This window comes from Sceloporus occidentalis, unplaced genomic scaffold (assembly GCF_023333645.1).
Source record: "Sceloporus occidentalis isolate IW3139 unplaced genomic scaffold, rSceOcc1.0.p SCAF_1, whole genome shotgun sequence".
In the NCBI taxonomy this organism is placed as follows: Eukaryota; Metazoa; Chordata; class Lepidosauria; order Squamata; family Phrynosomatidae; genus Sceloporus; species Sceloporus occidentalis.
Window position 1 is genome coordinate 255,779,579 of NW_028316981.1, and position 17,379 is coordinate 255,796,957.

Below are 17,379 nucleotides of genomic sequence, written 5' to 3' on the forward strand. Positions count from 1 at the left end.
GAAGTAATGGGGCATATGCCTGTGGTGTGTGTGTGTGTCGCTGTGTGCCACAGGCACAAGCCCCATTACTTCTAATGGCTCTAGCACGCATGGAATTTGCCTTATGTGGAGGGATCCAGAATAGATCCCCCGCATTAAGGGGAGGGCATACTGTAAATGGTGACAATGTCTCCATTCATTGAGATTTGCTCAGGTTATAGTATATTGGTCAGTTTTGTAATTTCTACCGTGTTTTTGACTTTTCTTGTTGGGTAGTAGTTGTCATGAGCAAATAGTATTGAATATGAACAGAGAGTAGTGAATTTGTTATATTCAATGACCAGAACACTCTGTTGAATATATTTTCAGTAATACTTTATTGATAAATGCACTTAAGCAATGTGAACTATTAAATTAAACAATTGCTCAGGTCCTATTTACTATTACTTTTAAATTATTTTTTCCCCAATCTGTGAACTATTTTTAAATCTGTGCTAAGAGTGTGTACAGTACTCACTCCTATTAGCTGTAAAGTACACTTGTTTGGGACCTGTAATTGACTCTCTAATCTCCATGATTGAGTCTGAGGAGCAGCTGAAGAGCATCAAGAGCCATCTAATCGAAGCTAAGCAATCTTTGGCCAGAATAGAAGTACACTTATCTGGAAATACACTCAATCAAAATTAGTAGAATTTCCATGTAGTTGGTTTCGGTTATTTTGATAATTTCTTTAGCTGTTAATCTCACTGCTAAACTCATAACTCAGCACCCACCCTGATCTAAAAAGGTACTTGTCAATTTGGAAGTATGCATCAGTGCACATTGTACATTTACATTTGCAATGTGGTGAGTCATGGTAAGAGTTGGTAATAATCAGAACACCCAGGGAGAAAAAAAGACTGAAATTAAAGATACAAAGCAGATATATAAACTCTGCCATTTATAGCAACAAGATCTAGTAGTTGCTGTAAACTTGGACAGATTTTAAAAGGATTAAATATATTCATTGAAGTTGTGGCGATTAATAGCTCAGATGGTTATCAAAACCAGAGTGCTTCTGTGTGACAGTTGTTGGGGAACATGATGTGATGTCTAAGAAGGTTGGACTAGAAAGGCCTTTGGTCTGATCCAGCATGATTCTTCCTGTGTTCTTATATACTTACAGTAAGTGAGCAGACAGGCCAGAAAACAAAGACAGTATATGGTCTTGTGATTTGGTGCATGCCATGTAAAAGTAGAGAGACCTAGTCTGAAGAGTACTATGTAGGCAAATGTAATGCCTGCATTTTTGTACAAAGAGAAGATAGATGTGAAGTCGAAGGTTTTCATGGCCAGAAGCCATTGGCCTGTTACAGACTGCCAAAATAAAGCTGCTTCGGGTCTCTTTGGAGGTATGCTATTTAAATGATGCATGCATCCTAAGAATCCGGAAGCTGCACCAAAAGCTGCACTCCGGTGCTTATGAATGGAGTGTGGCTTTGGTGCAACCTCCGGACTCTTAGGGCTCATGCATCATTTAAATAGCATACCTCCAAAGAGACCCGAAGCAGCTTTATTTTGGCAGTCTGTAACAGGCCATAGTTTTTTGTGGAGTTTTTGGGCTATGTGACCGTGTTCTAGAAAGAGTTTGTGCCTGACATTACACCAGCATCTGTGACCGGCATCTTCAGAGAGTAAAGATGCCAGCCACAGAGGCTGGCAAAACATCAGGAGTAAACTTCCAGAACATGGTCACATAGCCCGAAAACCCTACAAAATGCTAAGGAGACAGATGACTTATAAAATACAGTGTGTGAAATGCATAACACTGATTTTCTTTAGTACAGCCAAGTATTGAAGGTGCTGCAACTTCTTAGTTCTAAAAACTGATTGCTAGTGGCACGCCTTCTTGAACAGAAGAAGAAATTATTATTTTATTGCCTTCAGCATGCACAAGCTAAGAGTAAGAAGATAAGCCTCTGGCCCAAAGAAATTAATGGCCCAATGCATATGGGCGGATTGTGGCATGGCGGCAGCGATTCTAGGGCTTGGGAGCATGCACCAACCGCACGCTCCCAAGCGTACATGCGGGCAGCACCATTTTTGAGCAGCATCGCCTACATGAGGCACGTATTGATGACATGTGGGTGCCTTAGCGGCATTGTAAGGGCTGCGTTTCCTTGCCGGTCTGTACTGCCCAACATTTGAAATTCACTCCAAGGGAGGAGAATGGGTTGAGAATAAGCAAGAAAAGGATATGCACTCATAGGTTTTTAGGCTAAATTTCTGCAGGAGGAAGAAGGTTTTATGTCAAGGAAAAGTTGGATTTCAAATTGCAGTTTGATAGAACAGAGAGGTCTGATATCAGAGAGCCAGTTGTCTTCAGGGATTGACTGCCAAAGGTGGTAAGGCATATGGAATTATTTAATTCTTAAGTATAAACAGGCTTTTTTCTTCTTTTTCTATTTTAGGTGCTCTTTCAGGAGCTCGAGAGAGTTGGGAATATGATTCTGGAGCCAGAGATCTTCAAAGTCCTGACTTACACAGTCGTTCAACTCTACAAAAACTCTTTGAATATGGAGGCAATGCCATGAATCAACAAGTTGCATTGCAGAGACTACTTACACAAGCTTCCAGCCTAAGCAGTTCAGTTGGAGGAAGTTATTTGGAACTTGCTAACACAGTGAGTTCACTTTTTAACTTTTACTGTACAGAATAAAACCAGAACATACGAGCTAGTAAAGCCTGTATGTCAAAATTGTGCAGGGGAGGACTGTTGCATTGCTGACTTTTCTGAATGCTCTTTTTCATGTGCTAGTGGTAGCCATGGTAGTATGCACGATTCATATACACACAATGAGACTTGCACAACAATTTCTGTAAGCCTTTGAAAAAAGTATGTTGAGCACTGTGGGCTTACTTTCAAGATTCATCCAGTTGTATTTGGAAAAATTATTTCGTATACAGTGGACCCTTGTTATATGCTGGGGTTTGATTCCAAAATATGTTCTGATGTCTTCATTCTTGAACATAGTACTGTATAATACTGAAGATGCCTGAAGCCTGTTCCTCACCTACTTAAAACATATTGTTTTTATTCACACAGGTCTTTGGCATTTAAATTGTTGTGGCAGAAAGATCTTTTTAATGAGATAGATTATGTTTTTATCTTTTTACTACGTGTTAATGTGCTTTTAATTGTTGTAATTTAATATTTAATGAAACTATTTATTTAATGATTTTTAAAAATTTCTGCATCAAATAAATGTTTATTGCACTTTGTTCTTAATTTAATGTGAGATTCTTTCAGTTCTGTTCTGGGAGAAAGATGTCATGACGGTGGTGGTGGTGGTGATATTGAACTTTCTCTTCTTTGATTGCTATTGGAATATAAATATTTATTATTTTGGTAGTTGCAATATATTTTACTGTTGATCTAACTGTGACTTAAGAAGGATTAGTGTATAAGAGAACATTAGTTGTGATTGAATCTGAAATTAATAGGTCTTTAGGTAATTGTCCCTAAGTCCTCTTCCATCTTTATGAAATTTAGCTGAATTGTTCCTGTTGATATCTCACAAATTGATATTGTGCAGTACATGGGAAGAGGAGGGCCTCTGTAATGTGTATATTGTACATGGAATTTGTGTACATGCACACAAGGATAAAAAAGGACACACATGAATTAAGGGTGGACGGTGTGTGCTGCTTGAGTAGCAGTATGCCCAAGGAAGCATGTGAATGTGTGCTCATATATATTCCAGAGTATGTATGTGCACAAAGAGTCTGTACACCTGTTAAAAAGAGAGAGTACCTGAAGCCAAGAGTGAGAGCACAAGCCTATATCAGGCGGGCTTATCCATCTGACCTCTTATAGGAGATCTTTAAGATAAAATGCTTCACTTCTGGTTATGATGTATGTTTTCTAAATGTTTTAAATGTTCTAGATGTTTTAGCTATTTTATTGAATTAATAATAATGTCAGTGTTTTATTGATCGTATTTTATATCTATACTGTGTTAATTTGTTGATGTAATCCTACCTTGATCCACAGGGAGAGGCGGGAAAATGCAAATAATAATAATAATAATAATAATTATTATTATTATTATTATTATATATGAATGAGAAACTTGAAATGTTTATGTGTATGTTTGCCAGCAAGAGAGTGTAATTGTCTACTCCTGTAAGAGTAAGAGAGTGCAAGTGACTATGTGTATGTATATGTAATATTTACAAGTTAGTGTAGTTGCAATCAGACCTATAAGAAACTGTGCTGCATAAAAATATATGTGTGCACTTTCTGCTGTGTGTGTACATGTGTGCTTGTGGGAGAGGCTGTACACATTAAGTTGTGTACCGGATCATTCATGCACATGAAGCTGTGTGTTCTAATGTGCATGTAGGCTATGGTTATATTCAAATAAGAGGTGAAGGAATTCTGCATAAATCAGTATGAGAAAGAATTAGTGTGTGTGTGTATGTGGCTATATTGACTGTGTGCACTCACATCTAAATAGATTAAATCTAAAAGCTTGTCAACTGAGTAATCTTATTAAGAAGCTTCTGCACCTTGTTTTTATTTCCTGATATGCTTTCTTGCAATTATTCCAACATTGCGCTATCCTACACTTGTTAAAATTATTATCACCAGAGAGTAATTACCCTCTCCAATATCATTTACAGTGCGCCCACGCCATATGCAGGCATACTATACGTGGCTTTCAGCTTACGCTGAAGCCATGCAGCAATACAATGAATGCTATGCACGCCACTGCATCCGAGCCCCATTATATTTAATGGAGCTCGAGCATATGCATTTTTTGCCTTATGTGGGGGGTCCGGAGCAGATCCCCTGTGTAAGGTAAGGGTCCACTGTATTTTTGTAGGCAAAACACAAGAAAAATATAGTACAAGTACCGGTAGTTAAGAGATATCAATGCAAGAAATCTTTCTGGGAAGTGGTAAAGGATTGAAGGATAGAGGAAATTATAAAATCAATCCAAATTTGACAGAGCATGCTCAGTGACCAGTGTTTGTTGCGGGGGGGGGGGGAGTTTAGTGGAGTATCTTGAAGAGGACATGGATTGCACTTGCTCAGTCTGCTTATACAAATAGATTTTTTCCACACTATAACATAAAGACTATCACTGAGGACTGAATTTATTTTGGGCTGTAATGCAAATTGATTTTGGATGGCTGCCCAAAGATCACTAATGGTCTGCTTGTACTGAAATAATGGATTACCATTTGTCTATCCAAAATATATAACTCTACATGGAACACCAAATGCTGCAGAGGTAAATCAAATATTGCTTTAATGTAACACACTAGTTCTATTCAGGAATTTCTGTGTGGAAATAGTAAATGCGAGAAGAATCGAAAAATGCTACATGTGTTGTCTCCCCCATTACCAGTTTATTTAATCCTCTGTGGTTCAATTGTAGTAGTCTGAAGGGTGGATTTACCCTCTGTAGGGGCTCTCTATGCGATTGTAAAGGGCTTCAGAGCTTCCTTGACCTGAGGAAGTGTACTTCTTTTGATGTTGTCCTCTGTGTGTAATGAGAGAAAGGACCTGCAATGGAGGAGGCTTAGCTAGCAGACTCACCCTGCTTGTGTATTTACTACTTCCACATAAGCCGTACTCAGTGGTTCTGCATGAACACATGGAATACTAAATTGGGCATGAATGTAAATGTAAGCTTCACCTTCATGTTCTCTTATGCTTAGTGTGCAAAGGTCTAGTATATATCCATGTAAGGAAGCATTCAGAAGTGGAGCATATGTGTATGCCATGCCCCCTGCACCCATTTAGACCTGCAGTCAAGCATTTAAACATTTGCATAAGACTGCAAATAACACCAAATAGGGCTACTGCTATAACTATTTTGCAAAAGAAGAAGCAATAGCAACATGAAAAACCTTAGGAGACTCAAAAATATTTTATACACTACCCACATTCAGTTAGCATGTATCTGTGATGAGGTAGAATGGGTGAATCTGGCAAGATTAGGCCAAGGAGAACTGAGTTTGAGTTCCTAGCAGTCATGAAAGTAAGTTGTCACCAGCCACAATTTGTAGCATAACCTGCTCTCGAGATTTTAGTGAGAATAAAATGGAATTACTTCATGCCTGCTTCTCTGAGCTCTTTAGACATAGGCTAGGATGGGAATCTGATTGATACAGTAAAAAAAAATAAATCCTGTAATACATACTTAATATTTACTACTAAATATATGCTGTTACTATGTTCAAATATTTTATGCATTTACTACTTTCAGAGGCTGCATTTCTTTGAACTCCTTTTTCAGTCCTTTTTTGGTTCACTAGATTACTATTCAGTCTACATATTTTTTCTTTTTTGTTCAGATGCAAGATATATAATCTATTCATTGTATTTCTCTATCTAGTGCATTTCCCTGAATGACTGGCAGAGGGCATTCTTAGGTAGCATTAGTTCCATCTCTTCCTATATTATCTCACCATTTCCGTGTAATGAAAAGAATCAAATATATGGTTTGAATCAAAGTAATAACTGAAAATAGCGTCTCTATACGGAGCGATGTTTAATGTATTAAACTAAGAAGTCAGTGGGAGTAATGTTATTTTTACTTTAAAAATACTCTCATTTTATCCATCTGTTAAAACATCTTTAATATTTAGTCATGTGCAAATAGTATATTTAAACTCATTTATAATGCATTTTGCCTCCCTAAGAAGATCAGTGTAGCATGTGCTAAAAATAGAAAAACAATATAAAATGATAAATAAACTTCATAGCAACCAATATATTTGGGATCAAATAGAAAACCTGATTAATTCTTTTAAACAGCTAATATTAGTCTGGTGGCTTCAATTGCTTTATTTTCTTAGTATATTTGGCTTAATTTTCAAAAATTCTGTTAAATGTTTAGCTAAAAGCTGGCATGAACAGACACAGAATTCATTAGCTGGAAGGTGATTATACTATCCAAACAAATTTCAAATATAAGTCAAGGTAGACTTATTATTCTGGGGAAACAGGAAGTACATAAAGTGAATAGTAGTGGTAACTGTGGTGGTAGTGATGATGATCTACAGACATCTTCTAATTCCTTTTTCTCTCCTCACTTGCATCTTGCCCTTCCTCATTCCTGTTTGTTAATACTGGTACTGCTGATCTTTGCATCTCTGTAAGAGTTTTCTCCTAAAGCTTGGAATTTCCTACAACTGAAGGAAGAGGGGAGCCTGGAGAAGAGAAGGTTAAGGGATGATATGATAGCCCTGTTTAAATACTTGAAGGGATGTCATATTGAGGAGGGAGCAAGCTTGTTTTCTGCTGCTCCAGAGACTAGGACCTGGGGCAATGGATGCAAGCTACAGGAAAAGAGATTCCACCTCAACATTAGGAGGAACCTCCTGAGAGTAAGGGCTGTTCGACAGTGGAACACACTCCTTCCTCGGAGTGTAGTGGAATCTCCTTCTTTAGAGGTCTTTAAACAGTGGCTGGATGACCATCTGTCAGGGATGCTTTGATTTAGATTTCCTGCATGGCAGAGGGTTGGACTGGATGGCTCTTGCGGTCTCTTCCAACTCTATGATTCTATATTTATCTCCATTCTTTGCAATAGGTACGTATATAAAAGCATTGCATTTATTTGCCATAGAGGTATTACTTGCAAATAAGGATATAATAGCCCTTCTGCCTACTAATTTTTTTGTAATTTGTGTTCTGATATTCTTGTTTTCTTCAGAATGTCATGTTACTTATTTCTAGAATTATGTTTATTGGACTGTTTCATTGTTAAGAAAAATACTGTTTGGCGTAGGATTTAAATTTATTTTTTTCAAATTCTTCTGAAAGCATTATTAGGATTCCTTCATGCTATCTCTGGGAAAAACGAACAGCTTAGAAATCATGCTTTTATGAAGGAGCAATCAGTAAACAGGCTGTGTTTTCTTGTGTTACTATCTTATTTTGTCCAGGCATTGCTTTGTCTATCATATTAGGACATTCAGGGAGCATTTGCATAAAAATTGAATGGTAGGCTTGAAATGCATTTGGAAACTTGGCTCTCAGTTGCTTGTTTCTCTGTATCCAATTGCTTGTTCCTCTGTATCCAATTTTCCTTAATGGTTTTAATTTTCAAAAGAATGTTTAGTGGAAAATATCCTTGATAGTTTGTAAATGAAATACTGAAATGCCACTATACAGATCCACAGATATAAATTCTTCCAAAATGGGGCTGCAGCAGAAAGAGTTAAACACTGAAGATTTGTGTTTGCTTACACTATAACTGTGCCCCACATAGTATTATCAAATAATAATAAAAATACTCCAAAATGGTTCTCAAAATATGGTTGGCCTTCTTTAAAAAGCACATCTCTTTTAAAAATTCAGGCCGTATTGAAAGGCTTTTTCATGTTGTTGTATTTAAATATATCACGTATTTTTTATTCATCCTTATAACTTTTCCTGTTAAGAAAACATACACTATGAGCTACATTTGTTTCTTTACCATGCTCTGTTCATACGGTTTTGCTGGTGATGGTGCTCCTCCTCCTCCTCCTGATAGCCCACAGGATCACTGCTATTCTCTGGGAATAGGGTTGCCATAATTCCCTTTCATCAAACCAGGACAAAATGTAGGACATGATGTAGCACAAAATGTAGGACATTTAAGAAAAATGGAGGACAAAAACAATTAAAAACAATATAAATTCATGCTTCTCACTCATGCTGAAAATGGAGGGCATTTTGACATTCTTCCTGGATAGAAGTTTGGGATGTAGCTTTGTGTGGTGGACTAGGACTCTGGAGACCAGGATTCACTTCCCTGCCTATTGGGTGACCTCAAGCAAGTCACACTCTGACTCTCCCAGCCTCCTCAGCGGAAAGCCATAGCAAAGTTCCTATGAACAAATCTTGCCAAGCAAGCCCCAGGATAGGTTTGCTTTAAGGTCTCCATAAGGTGAGAAACAACTTGAAGGTACACAATAATAAATAATAAATACGCACTGTACCTTTAAGTGCAGTGGAGGGTCCAGCATGGTGTAGTGGCCTAGGACAATGGGAGACCAGGGTTCAAATCCCAGCTCAGCCATGGAAACCCACTGGGTGACTTTGGGCAGCAAGTCACACTCTCTCAGCTTCTCAGGAGAAGGTAAAGGCACTCCCCCCCCCAAAGAAACTTGTCAAGGAAATTCTGCAGGGTCACCATAAGTCAGAAAGGAGCTGAAGGCACATAACAAGAACAACAGCATAGGAGGAAGAAGGGGGGGAGGAGAAAAAAAGAGGAGAAGGAGAAAGAAGAAAAGGAGGGGAAGAGGGGAAGAAGAAGAGGAGGAGGAGAAAGAAATAGAGGAATAAGGGAAGAAAAAGAAGAGGAGGAGAGGAAAAAGTAGAAGAATGGAAGAAAAAGAAGAGGAGGAGGAGGAGGAGGAGGAAGGGAAGAAAAGGAGGAGGAGGAGAAAGAAGAAGAGGAAAAGAAAAAGAAGATGAGGAGAAATAAGAAGGGTCCAGTTAGCCCCAACCTTCCCCCAGCCCAGACCCCCCCCCCGCCAATGGAGAGAGGCCTAAAAGGCCCCGCCGCCACAGCTGCCGTGCCAAAAGCACAGCAAATGATGGCGCAGGCCCCAACCCTCCCTGCCAACGGAGAGATTGTTGTTGCCTAAGTATTTTATCTGTTTTGTTGCTGTGTGCCTTCAAGTTGCTTCCAGCTTATGACCACCCAAAGGCAAACCTACCATAGGGTTTTCTTGGACAGATTTGTTCAAAGTGGGTTTGTTCTTGCCTTCCCCTGGGGCTGAGAGCATGTGACTTGCCCAAGGTCACTGAGTGGGTTTCCATGGCTGAACAGGGATTTGAACCTTAGTCTTCAGAGTTATAGTCCAATGCTACACCATTATAATCCAGTGCTACACCAGTTACACCATGCCGACTCTGTCTTTATTTACTTACTTCACTTATCATATATACTCAGCTATAAGTTGATTTCATGTATAAGTTGAGGGGAAATTTGGGGACCAAAATTACAGATTTTGATATGACTCATGGATAAGTTGTGGGTAAAACTTAGGGGCATGTAACAAATATTGTAGAGAATGAAGAAAAGGAAAATACAGCGCACCTGCTTCATATATGGGTGCGGCTTCCGGTTTACGTGGAAGCCACACTGCTATTCATTGAATGGTGCATCACCATGAGCACAAGCCCCCATTCTACTGAATTGAGCTTACACGGTATTTGCCTTATGCAGGGGGATCCCAAACAGATCCCCACGTAAGCCAAGGCTCCACTGTAATGCCAAAGAATTCACAAAATCCAGCAGGCATAACTGCTTGTGCTCATCCTAAAAACTGGATGGATGAGGAAGCAATTATGATAAATAGTGGCTGTGCAATGTCTAGGGGAGGCAACCAAGTACCAATGGGGCTAATAAAACACAAAAAGGAGGTAAAGGCAAAACAAAGCAAATGGTGACTACATTAGCAGTGATTTATAGCCTGTAACTTTAATCTGATAAATTTGTTTGGTTTTAACCCAGAAAAGCTAATAAACATACACAAGTGTCTTACTCAAATCAGAGTCTGATTTCTTTCATCACTCCTTCAAAAGTAAACGCCAAAGAGCTGCCATTGCTGCCACCATTTTTCTGCCCAGGCATTCCAAAAGGTCAGAAGCGATGCAGCAGTGGAGAGAATAGAGGGGCTTGGTGTTTCTTTTAGTGTCTCTCAGGATAGAATATGTTTTTGTCTTTATACGCTCTACTCACAGAAGAGGACAGCTCCTATTTTGATAAAGAGTTAAATTACAGCATTTACATTGACCCATGGATACACCAACGGCGGCACCCCTTCCTAGAACTGGAGGACCTAAATATGATAGCGCTGTACATTGAGTTACCTTTGTATCAAGACTGGAAACTCCAACTGTTTCAGAATATGACAGTCAGACTGTTTACAGGTACATCCAGGAGGGATCACATTACCCCAGTCTTAAAATCACTCTAGTGGCTGCCAGACAAAGTACACAAAGTGTTGGTTATTACCTTTAAAGCCCTACATGGTTAGGTCCAGGTTACCTACACGATTGCCTCCTCCCATACATGCCGTGTACACTCAGGTCCTCTGGGAAATGTTTGCTCCAACTAGCCAAGACTAGAATGGCAATAGTTTCCCAGAGGACCTTTTTGTCTGCTGCCCCCAGTTTGTAGAATGACCTGCCAGAAGAGATACTACAGCTGAAAACACTGATTGCGTTTAAAACAGCATTAAAGACATATCTCTTCCAGCAGGCCTACTGAGTCAATTTTAAATCATGACATTTTAATTTGTGTGTTCTAAAGAATGTGCTCTTATGAGTGTATTTTACCAGTTTTAGTACTGCATTTTAACAGTTGGTTATATGAGTTTTGTATTTTAACGTACCTGGCCTTGAGGAGAGATGACAACAAAATAATTTTTTTATGATTATATTACTATTATAAGTCAACACAGGTTTTTTTTACTAAAATTTATAGACTTATATATGAGTATATACAGTATATCCCCCCTTCTTCAAAAATTAGAACTCCCAAGTGTCTCACAAGAAGATTAAAAACAGGTAAAGCTAAAAGGACAAAAAGTTATAATACTGAAACATAGCTGAGTTAGAAAAATATTCATTTAATATGATTTAAGACATTATCTCCTTTCTTTTCTAGTTATCTCTCACTAGACTCAACATTTTGAGTCTTCATTTGAGTCTTCGGATAAAAAAAATCTTCATTTTTTTTGAGGGGGAGATAAATTAAGTGGATTTCAGATGTTAAATATCTGGCGTTCAGCTGAAAACATTAAACATGTGTTTTCAAAGAGATAGCTAGCCTTTATTAGTCTGTCACATAGGGTTGCTAGGTGGCTCTTATTGTAAGGGATGTCTCTTATTTGAAGGCCAGAAATCTTGTCCTTTATATATACCGAATAAAATGTCAAAAACCCCATATTTTGGAAAATGGGAGTGAGAAAAGGAACAAATGTTCTATAACTCTAACCAAGGAGCGAAACAAACAGCTTGGAGCCGCCCCATTTAAGACTAGATTGGGGCCGTGGCAAACAGATATACATGGCTCCAATCCAGCCAACTTCCACCCCAAATAGAAGCAGAAAAAATGTGCTCCTGTTTTGGGTGGAAAAAAGCCACCCCTTTTGTTTCGAGCCAGCTTTTCACTGGGTCTGGGGTGTATGGCATCTAAATGCCACACCTCCAAGTCGTCCAGAAACCACCTGGCATGTAATCGCTGGCGCGACTTTCAGATGATTTGAGGGCCTGGCACATGTATATGCCACATCCCCAAGTCAGCTTAAAGTCGACTGAAGCTGTGGGTCTGTTTCAGCCCCAAATTTGAGATTTAGATTACTTTAAATCTTAAGCATAATTGTCAAACATTTTTGATATGGTTAAAACAGATTCAGGATTTGTTGATTAGTTTGAAATTTTCATAAAGTGCATCATCTAATTTATGTTTGCAGAATATGGGCAGTATGTTAATTTTAAAGGTAATACTAGATTCTCCCTCCCTCTACTTTTTTCCTCTTTTTATACTAAAAATGTGTGTGTTGCCTGCAATCTGGAATAATTAGGGCATTTAAATTTGGACATGCTTTGGCCATTGAATCCAGTTCTCACTTTCCTTAATAAAGCATGTTTTAAACAACTGTGTAACAATGGATTTCTGTTTTAGATACCATCTCATTAAATCAACCCAGCCATGCAAAAATAAATAAATAAATAAATATGCCCAAAACAATTGAACCTAGAACTGACTTCACAATGACACAGTTAATAGAGGAACACTATTCATAGAACACTAACTTCTAATTAGCTATAGCAGTGATGGCGAACCTATGGCACGCGTGCCAGAGGTGGCACTCAGAGCCCTCTCTGTGGGCACACATGCTGTCGCCCTAGCACAGTTTGCCAGAGTTTCTTACTAGAAAGCCAGAGGGACGTGGCACTTTGCAATAAATAAGTGGGGTCTGGGTTGCAGTTTGGGCACTCAGTCCGTAAAAGGTTCACCATCACTGAGCTATAGCATGATGCCCATCTCAGGCATTCAAAATTGGCTGTTTATTAGCAACCTTGCTTCCCTTCATCTTAGTTGTTTAGTTCCAAGAAGTAAGAACCCCACCAGATCCCCACCTAGCTGCAGCGACCCAAGCTGTCCCTTCCACAAGGCAATTACATGGGCCAGGAGAATGCTTGTAGTCTCTCCACTCCCCACTCTTTCTATTCTGCCCCTGCCATCTCCTGTCAAAGTCCTGCTTTTCTTCTCTCCCTCTGATTCTCCATAGCCAGCTACCTCCACACACTTTTTAAAAAACCCATCCAGCCTCTTCTGCCACCACTGTTGCAGAGACACAAAACAGTTTGCTATGCTTAGTCATTCAGGAGCAGCAGCAGCAGTGAAGCTACACCTCCCCACATTGCAGGTGTCTGTGTTTGGCTGGGGGAAAAGAGACAGGAGGGAAAGGAAGACGAGGTGGAATGAGGAAATGTCTACTTCATCCAAACACTGAAGAGCCGTCGTCGGCAGTCCCAGCAGCTGACAAGGCACCCTCCTTGCATTCCAACTGCCGCTACTGTGGGCTCTGAGGGAGAGAAGAGTCATTGTTGGCAGTCCCAGCAGCTGACGAGACACCCTCCCTCCATTCCAACTGCCGCTGCTGTGGACTTTGAGGGAGGGAAGAGCATAAAACACCCCAGCAGAGAGAATGGGAGGACCACAGTGACTATCTGGGGCAAGGGGGAAGAAGAAGCTGCTGGTTCTACTGCTACTTGGACCTCTACCTTCCGAGCGCCTTCTAAGAAGCAGAGCCCTCCCTCCAGTTCATCTGGTACCATCCAGCCATGGAGGGAGAGATGCAGGCCCAGCTCCATTGGGCCTGGTCTATATTAAGAAGCAGAACCCTCCCTCCAATCCCTCTGCCTTGGTCCAGGCCTCAGAGGGAGAGAAGAACTGCAGGACCTGATCCCCTTCCCCACCACCAGTCCCTTCTTTTCTGTCATGTCTTTTTAGATTGTAAGCCTGAGGGCAGGGAACTGTCTAGTTAAAAATAATAAGGCTTCTGAGAGCCTTTAGGGCTGACGGGCAGGGTATAAATACCATAAACAAACAAACACTGACCCCTGCAGCATGAGGAAGTATAGCTTGCTGCTGCTGCTGCTTCTGAAAGCCTAAGCCTCAACTAGAGTTGTTTGTTTGTGCAGTGGCGGCAGCAGCAGAGGAGAAGGAGGTGGCAGGGGCCGACAGATATTCAGGCAGGCAGAGAAACTCCCAAGACCAGGCCAATTTTTTTTGTATTTTCTGCAGATTAACATTTATGGTAAGTAAATACAGTGGACCCTTGTTATATGCTGGGGTTTGGTTCCAAGATCCCCCGTGGATAACAAAATCTGTGGATGCTCAAGTCCCATTAAATATAATGACATAGCAAAATGGTGTCCCTTATAAAAAATGGAAAATCAAGGTTTGATATTAGAAATTTATACTTTTTTGGAACATTTTCAAACTGTGTATGGTTGAATCCGTGTATAAAAAATCTGTGTATAAGAAGGGCCGACTGTAAATAGGTTAGGTACGAGTAATGTATCTAACCCTATCTTCCCCATAAATCCTATTGTTTTTAGAGTGCAAGTTACTATAATGCACACCTTTTTAGGAACACAAATATCATGTTATAGCAGAACTTACTGTATATACTTGTATCAGAAAATTGGTTCAGACAAAATATTCCCACGTATGAGTCATCTTTGTCCATCTTTTTACTTATCACATGTAATTGCACTGATCATAAAATAAAAGGACAAATACAAATTACGGAGGAATGCATATAAATTATTTTTCAGAGCTTTACACTGTTAAGAGTAGTTGTACTTACACTTCAGCAACTTTGAATTAGCAAGTAAAGCTTCTGTTAAAATGTAAATTGGTTAGATACATGAATTGAGAAAATAGGCTTATGGTACAAAAATGCACCTGCCTCTTTCGAAGTGATTTCACTTTTGTGTTAGTATCCAACCTAGCATATGGGTAGCTGACAGGGAGATGTATTTATTTACCAAATAAATAAATAAATAAAATAAAAGTTTTATTTGTATACCGCCCTTCCATAAGATCAGGGCGGTTTACAGCAGTTAAAATACACAACACAATATTCAATTAAAACCAAACCAAAATTACATAAATCATACAATACAACGAAATCAAAACAAAAACAAAAGCAAAAGCCCCCGGGTTAGCCAATCCATTGCCTGTGCGGCGGGGGGGGCCTATAGGGCCTTAATCGGGGAATGCTATTTGAAACAGGTAGGTCTTCAAATCCCGTTTGAATTGGGCCAGGGAGGTAGCTGAGCGGAGCTCTATGGGCAGCGTATTCCAAAGGGCCGGGGCGGCGATGGAAAAGGACCTCCTAGAGGTGGAGGATAATCTCGCCCCGGGAACCCTAAGTAGTTGCTGCCCAGATGTTCTGAGGGTGCGGGGCGGAATGTACGGGGAGAGGCGGTCCTTCAGGTATCCTGGGCCCAAGCCATTTAGGACTTTATAGGTCATCACCAACACCTTATATTGCGCCCGGAAGCGAATGAGCAGCCAATGGAGGTCTTTTAAAACCTGTGTTATATGGCTGGCCCTGGACGTACCAGTAACCAGCCTAGCTGCCATGTTCTGCACCATTTGAAGCTTCCAGGTTTGGTATAAGGGCTGTCCCATGTAGAGTCCATTGCAGAAATCCAGTCTCGAGGTTACCAGGGCATGTACCACAGTTTCAAGGTCCCTCTGGGCCAGGTATGGGTGCAGCTGGCGAATAAGCCGAAGCTGATAACAGGTGCTCTTGACCGTCGCATTCCCCTGAGCAGTCAGGTGAAGGGACGAGTCAAGAAGCACCCCCAGACTGCGCACGGAGTCCTTCACAGAGAGCGTGACCCCGTTCAGGACAGGTGGAACCACCGTCATTCCTGGACCAGGGGAACCTATCACGAGTACCTCCGTTTTCTCTGGATTCAGCTTGAGTCGGTTTTCCCTCATCCAGCCCATTACTGACTCCAGACAGGCCACGAGAGGAGAGGCGCCATCCTCAGTCACTGCATCAGTCGGAGACATAGAGAAAATAATCTGGGTGTCATCAGCGTACTGATAACCCCGCGCCCCATGTCTCCGGATGATCTCTCCCAGCGGTTTCATGTAGATGTTAAATAGCATGGGAGACAGAATGGCTCCTTGAGGGACCCCAGTTTTAAGGGCCCTCTCGTCGGAGCACACGTCTCCCAGCTGCACCATCTGGGACCTCCCGGAGAGGTAGGACCGGAACCACTGGAGCGCAGTGCCCCCGATTCCCACCTCTGCCAGGCGCCCCAGAAGGATACCATGGTCTATGGTATCGAAAGCCGCTGAGATGTCCAAGAGCACCAACAGGGACACGCTTCCCCTGTCGATGCCCAGACGGAGATCATCGACCAAGGCGACCATGGCCGACTCAACCCCATAACCCGCCCGAAAGCCAGTTTGAAATGGGTCCAGATAATCCGTTTCATCCAATGAACAGCAAAAGCAGAACTAATTTGATGAAATATTTGCAGCAAGAATGATATAGTTTGTTTTTTTCAGCCTTTTAATTAAAAACCAGTATTTGCATTAGAGGTTCAGTTGTTTGGTGCTGAATATCATGTGTAATACGTTTCTGCATTGTGTTTATGTGAATCTTGCTTTCGTGTTCCTCAGTTCCTTTGCTCAGTTATTGGTTTTTCTTTTCCTCATACATGAAAAGTTTAGATGATTTTTCCAGGACCCATCTGCATGGCTTTAAATGACAAAAATTCAGTTGAGTAAGAGAGAAAATATTAAATTCCTATGAGAGCTCACTACTTTAGCAGATGGTTGCCAATTTTACATCAGTGGTAGATTGCTACATCAAAGTGTCTCTCAGAAATGTTTGATAATATATTTGTATGCTATGCTTGAAAGGTCAACCTGTCATTTGCTGCCTTTGTGACTGATCAGAGCTCGGAATGGCAGGTTTCAAAGCACCATAGTAGGCTAATTTGTTTCGACAGCCTTTTTCAAATACATGTAACAGAAGCTTTTAACTGAAGCTTTTAATTGGATCTCTAGTATTGAGATTTTTCCATTATAGGAAAGTAAGGCAGCTTTCATCAAAGAAAGTAGTGTTGTTTGACCAGCATTTCTACGTGGATTGATATTGTCATTGTGTTGTCAAACAACATCTAAGGTACTGAAGGGGACTGTGGCTTTGGTTTTGGTCTCACTTTCAACTGTTAAGTTTAAACCTCTGGTTTTATGTGCACCATGTCTGATTCACATCTGGGCATTTTCATGTTTCCTTGAAATATTTAGAACATACATGTAGAAAGGTTAGATTACACGCATCTCAATCTACAGACGA

General features: G+C 40.4%; 1 protein-coding gene across 3 annotated transcripts in view; it reads left to right on the forward strand.

Annotated features, from left to right (window-relative positions):
- Positions 1-17,379, forward strand: part of MCC (MCC regulator of Wnt signaling pathway) — a 293,206-nt gene that overhangs the window by 39,639 nt on the left and 236,188 nt on the right. For all 3 annotated transcript variants that reach the window (XM_089492179.1, XM_089492187.1, XM_089492193.1), the window contains exon 3: positions 2,430-2,641. In XM_089492179.1, coding sequence (XP_089348305.1) covers positions 2,430-2,641 — 212 coding nt within the window. The remainder of the gene's footprint in view (positions 1-2,429; positions 2,642-17,379) is intronic.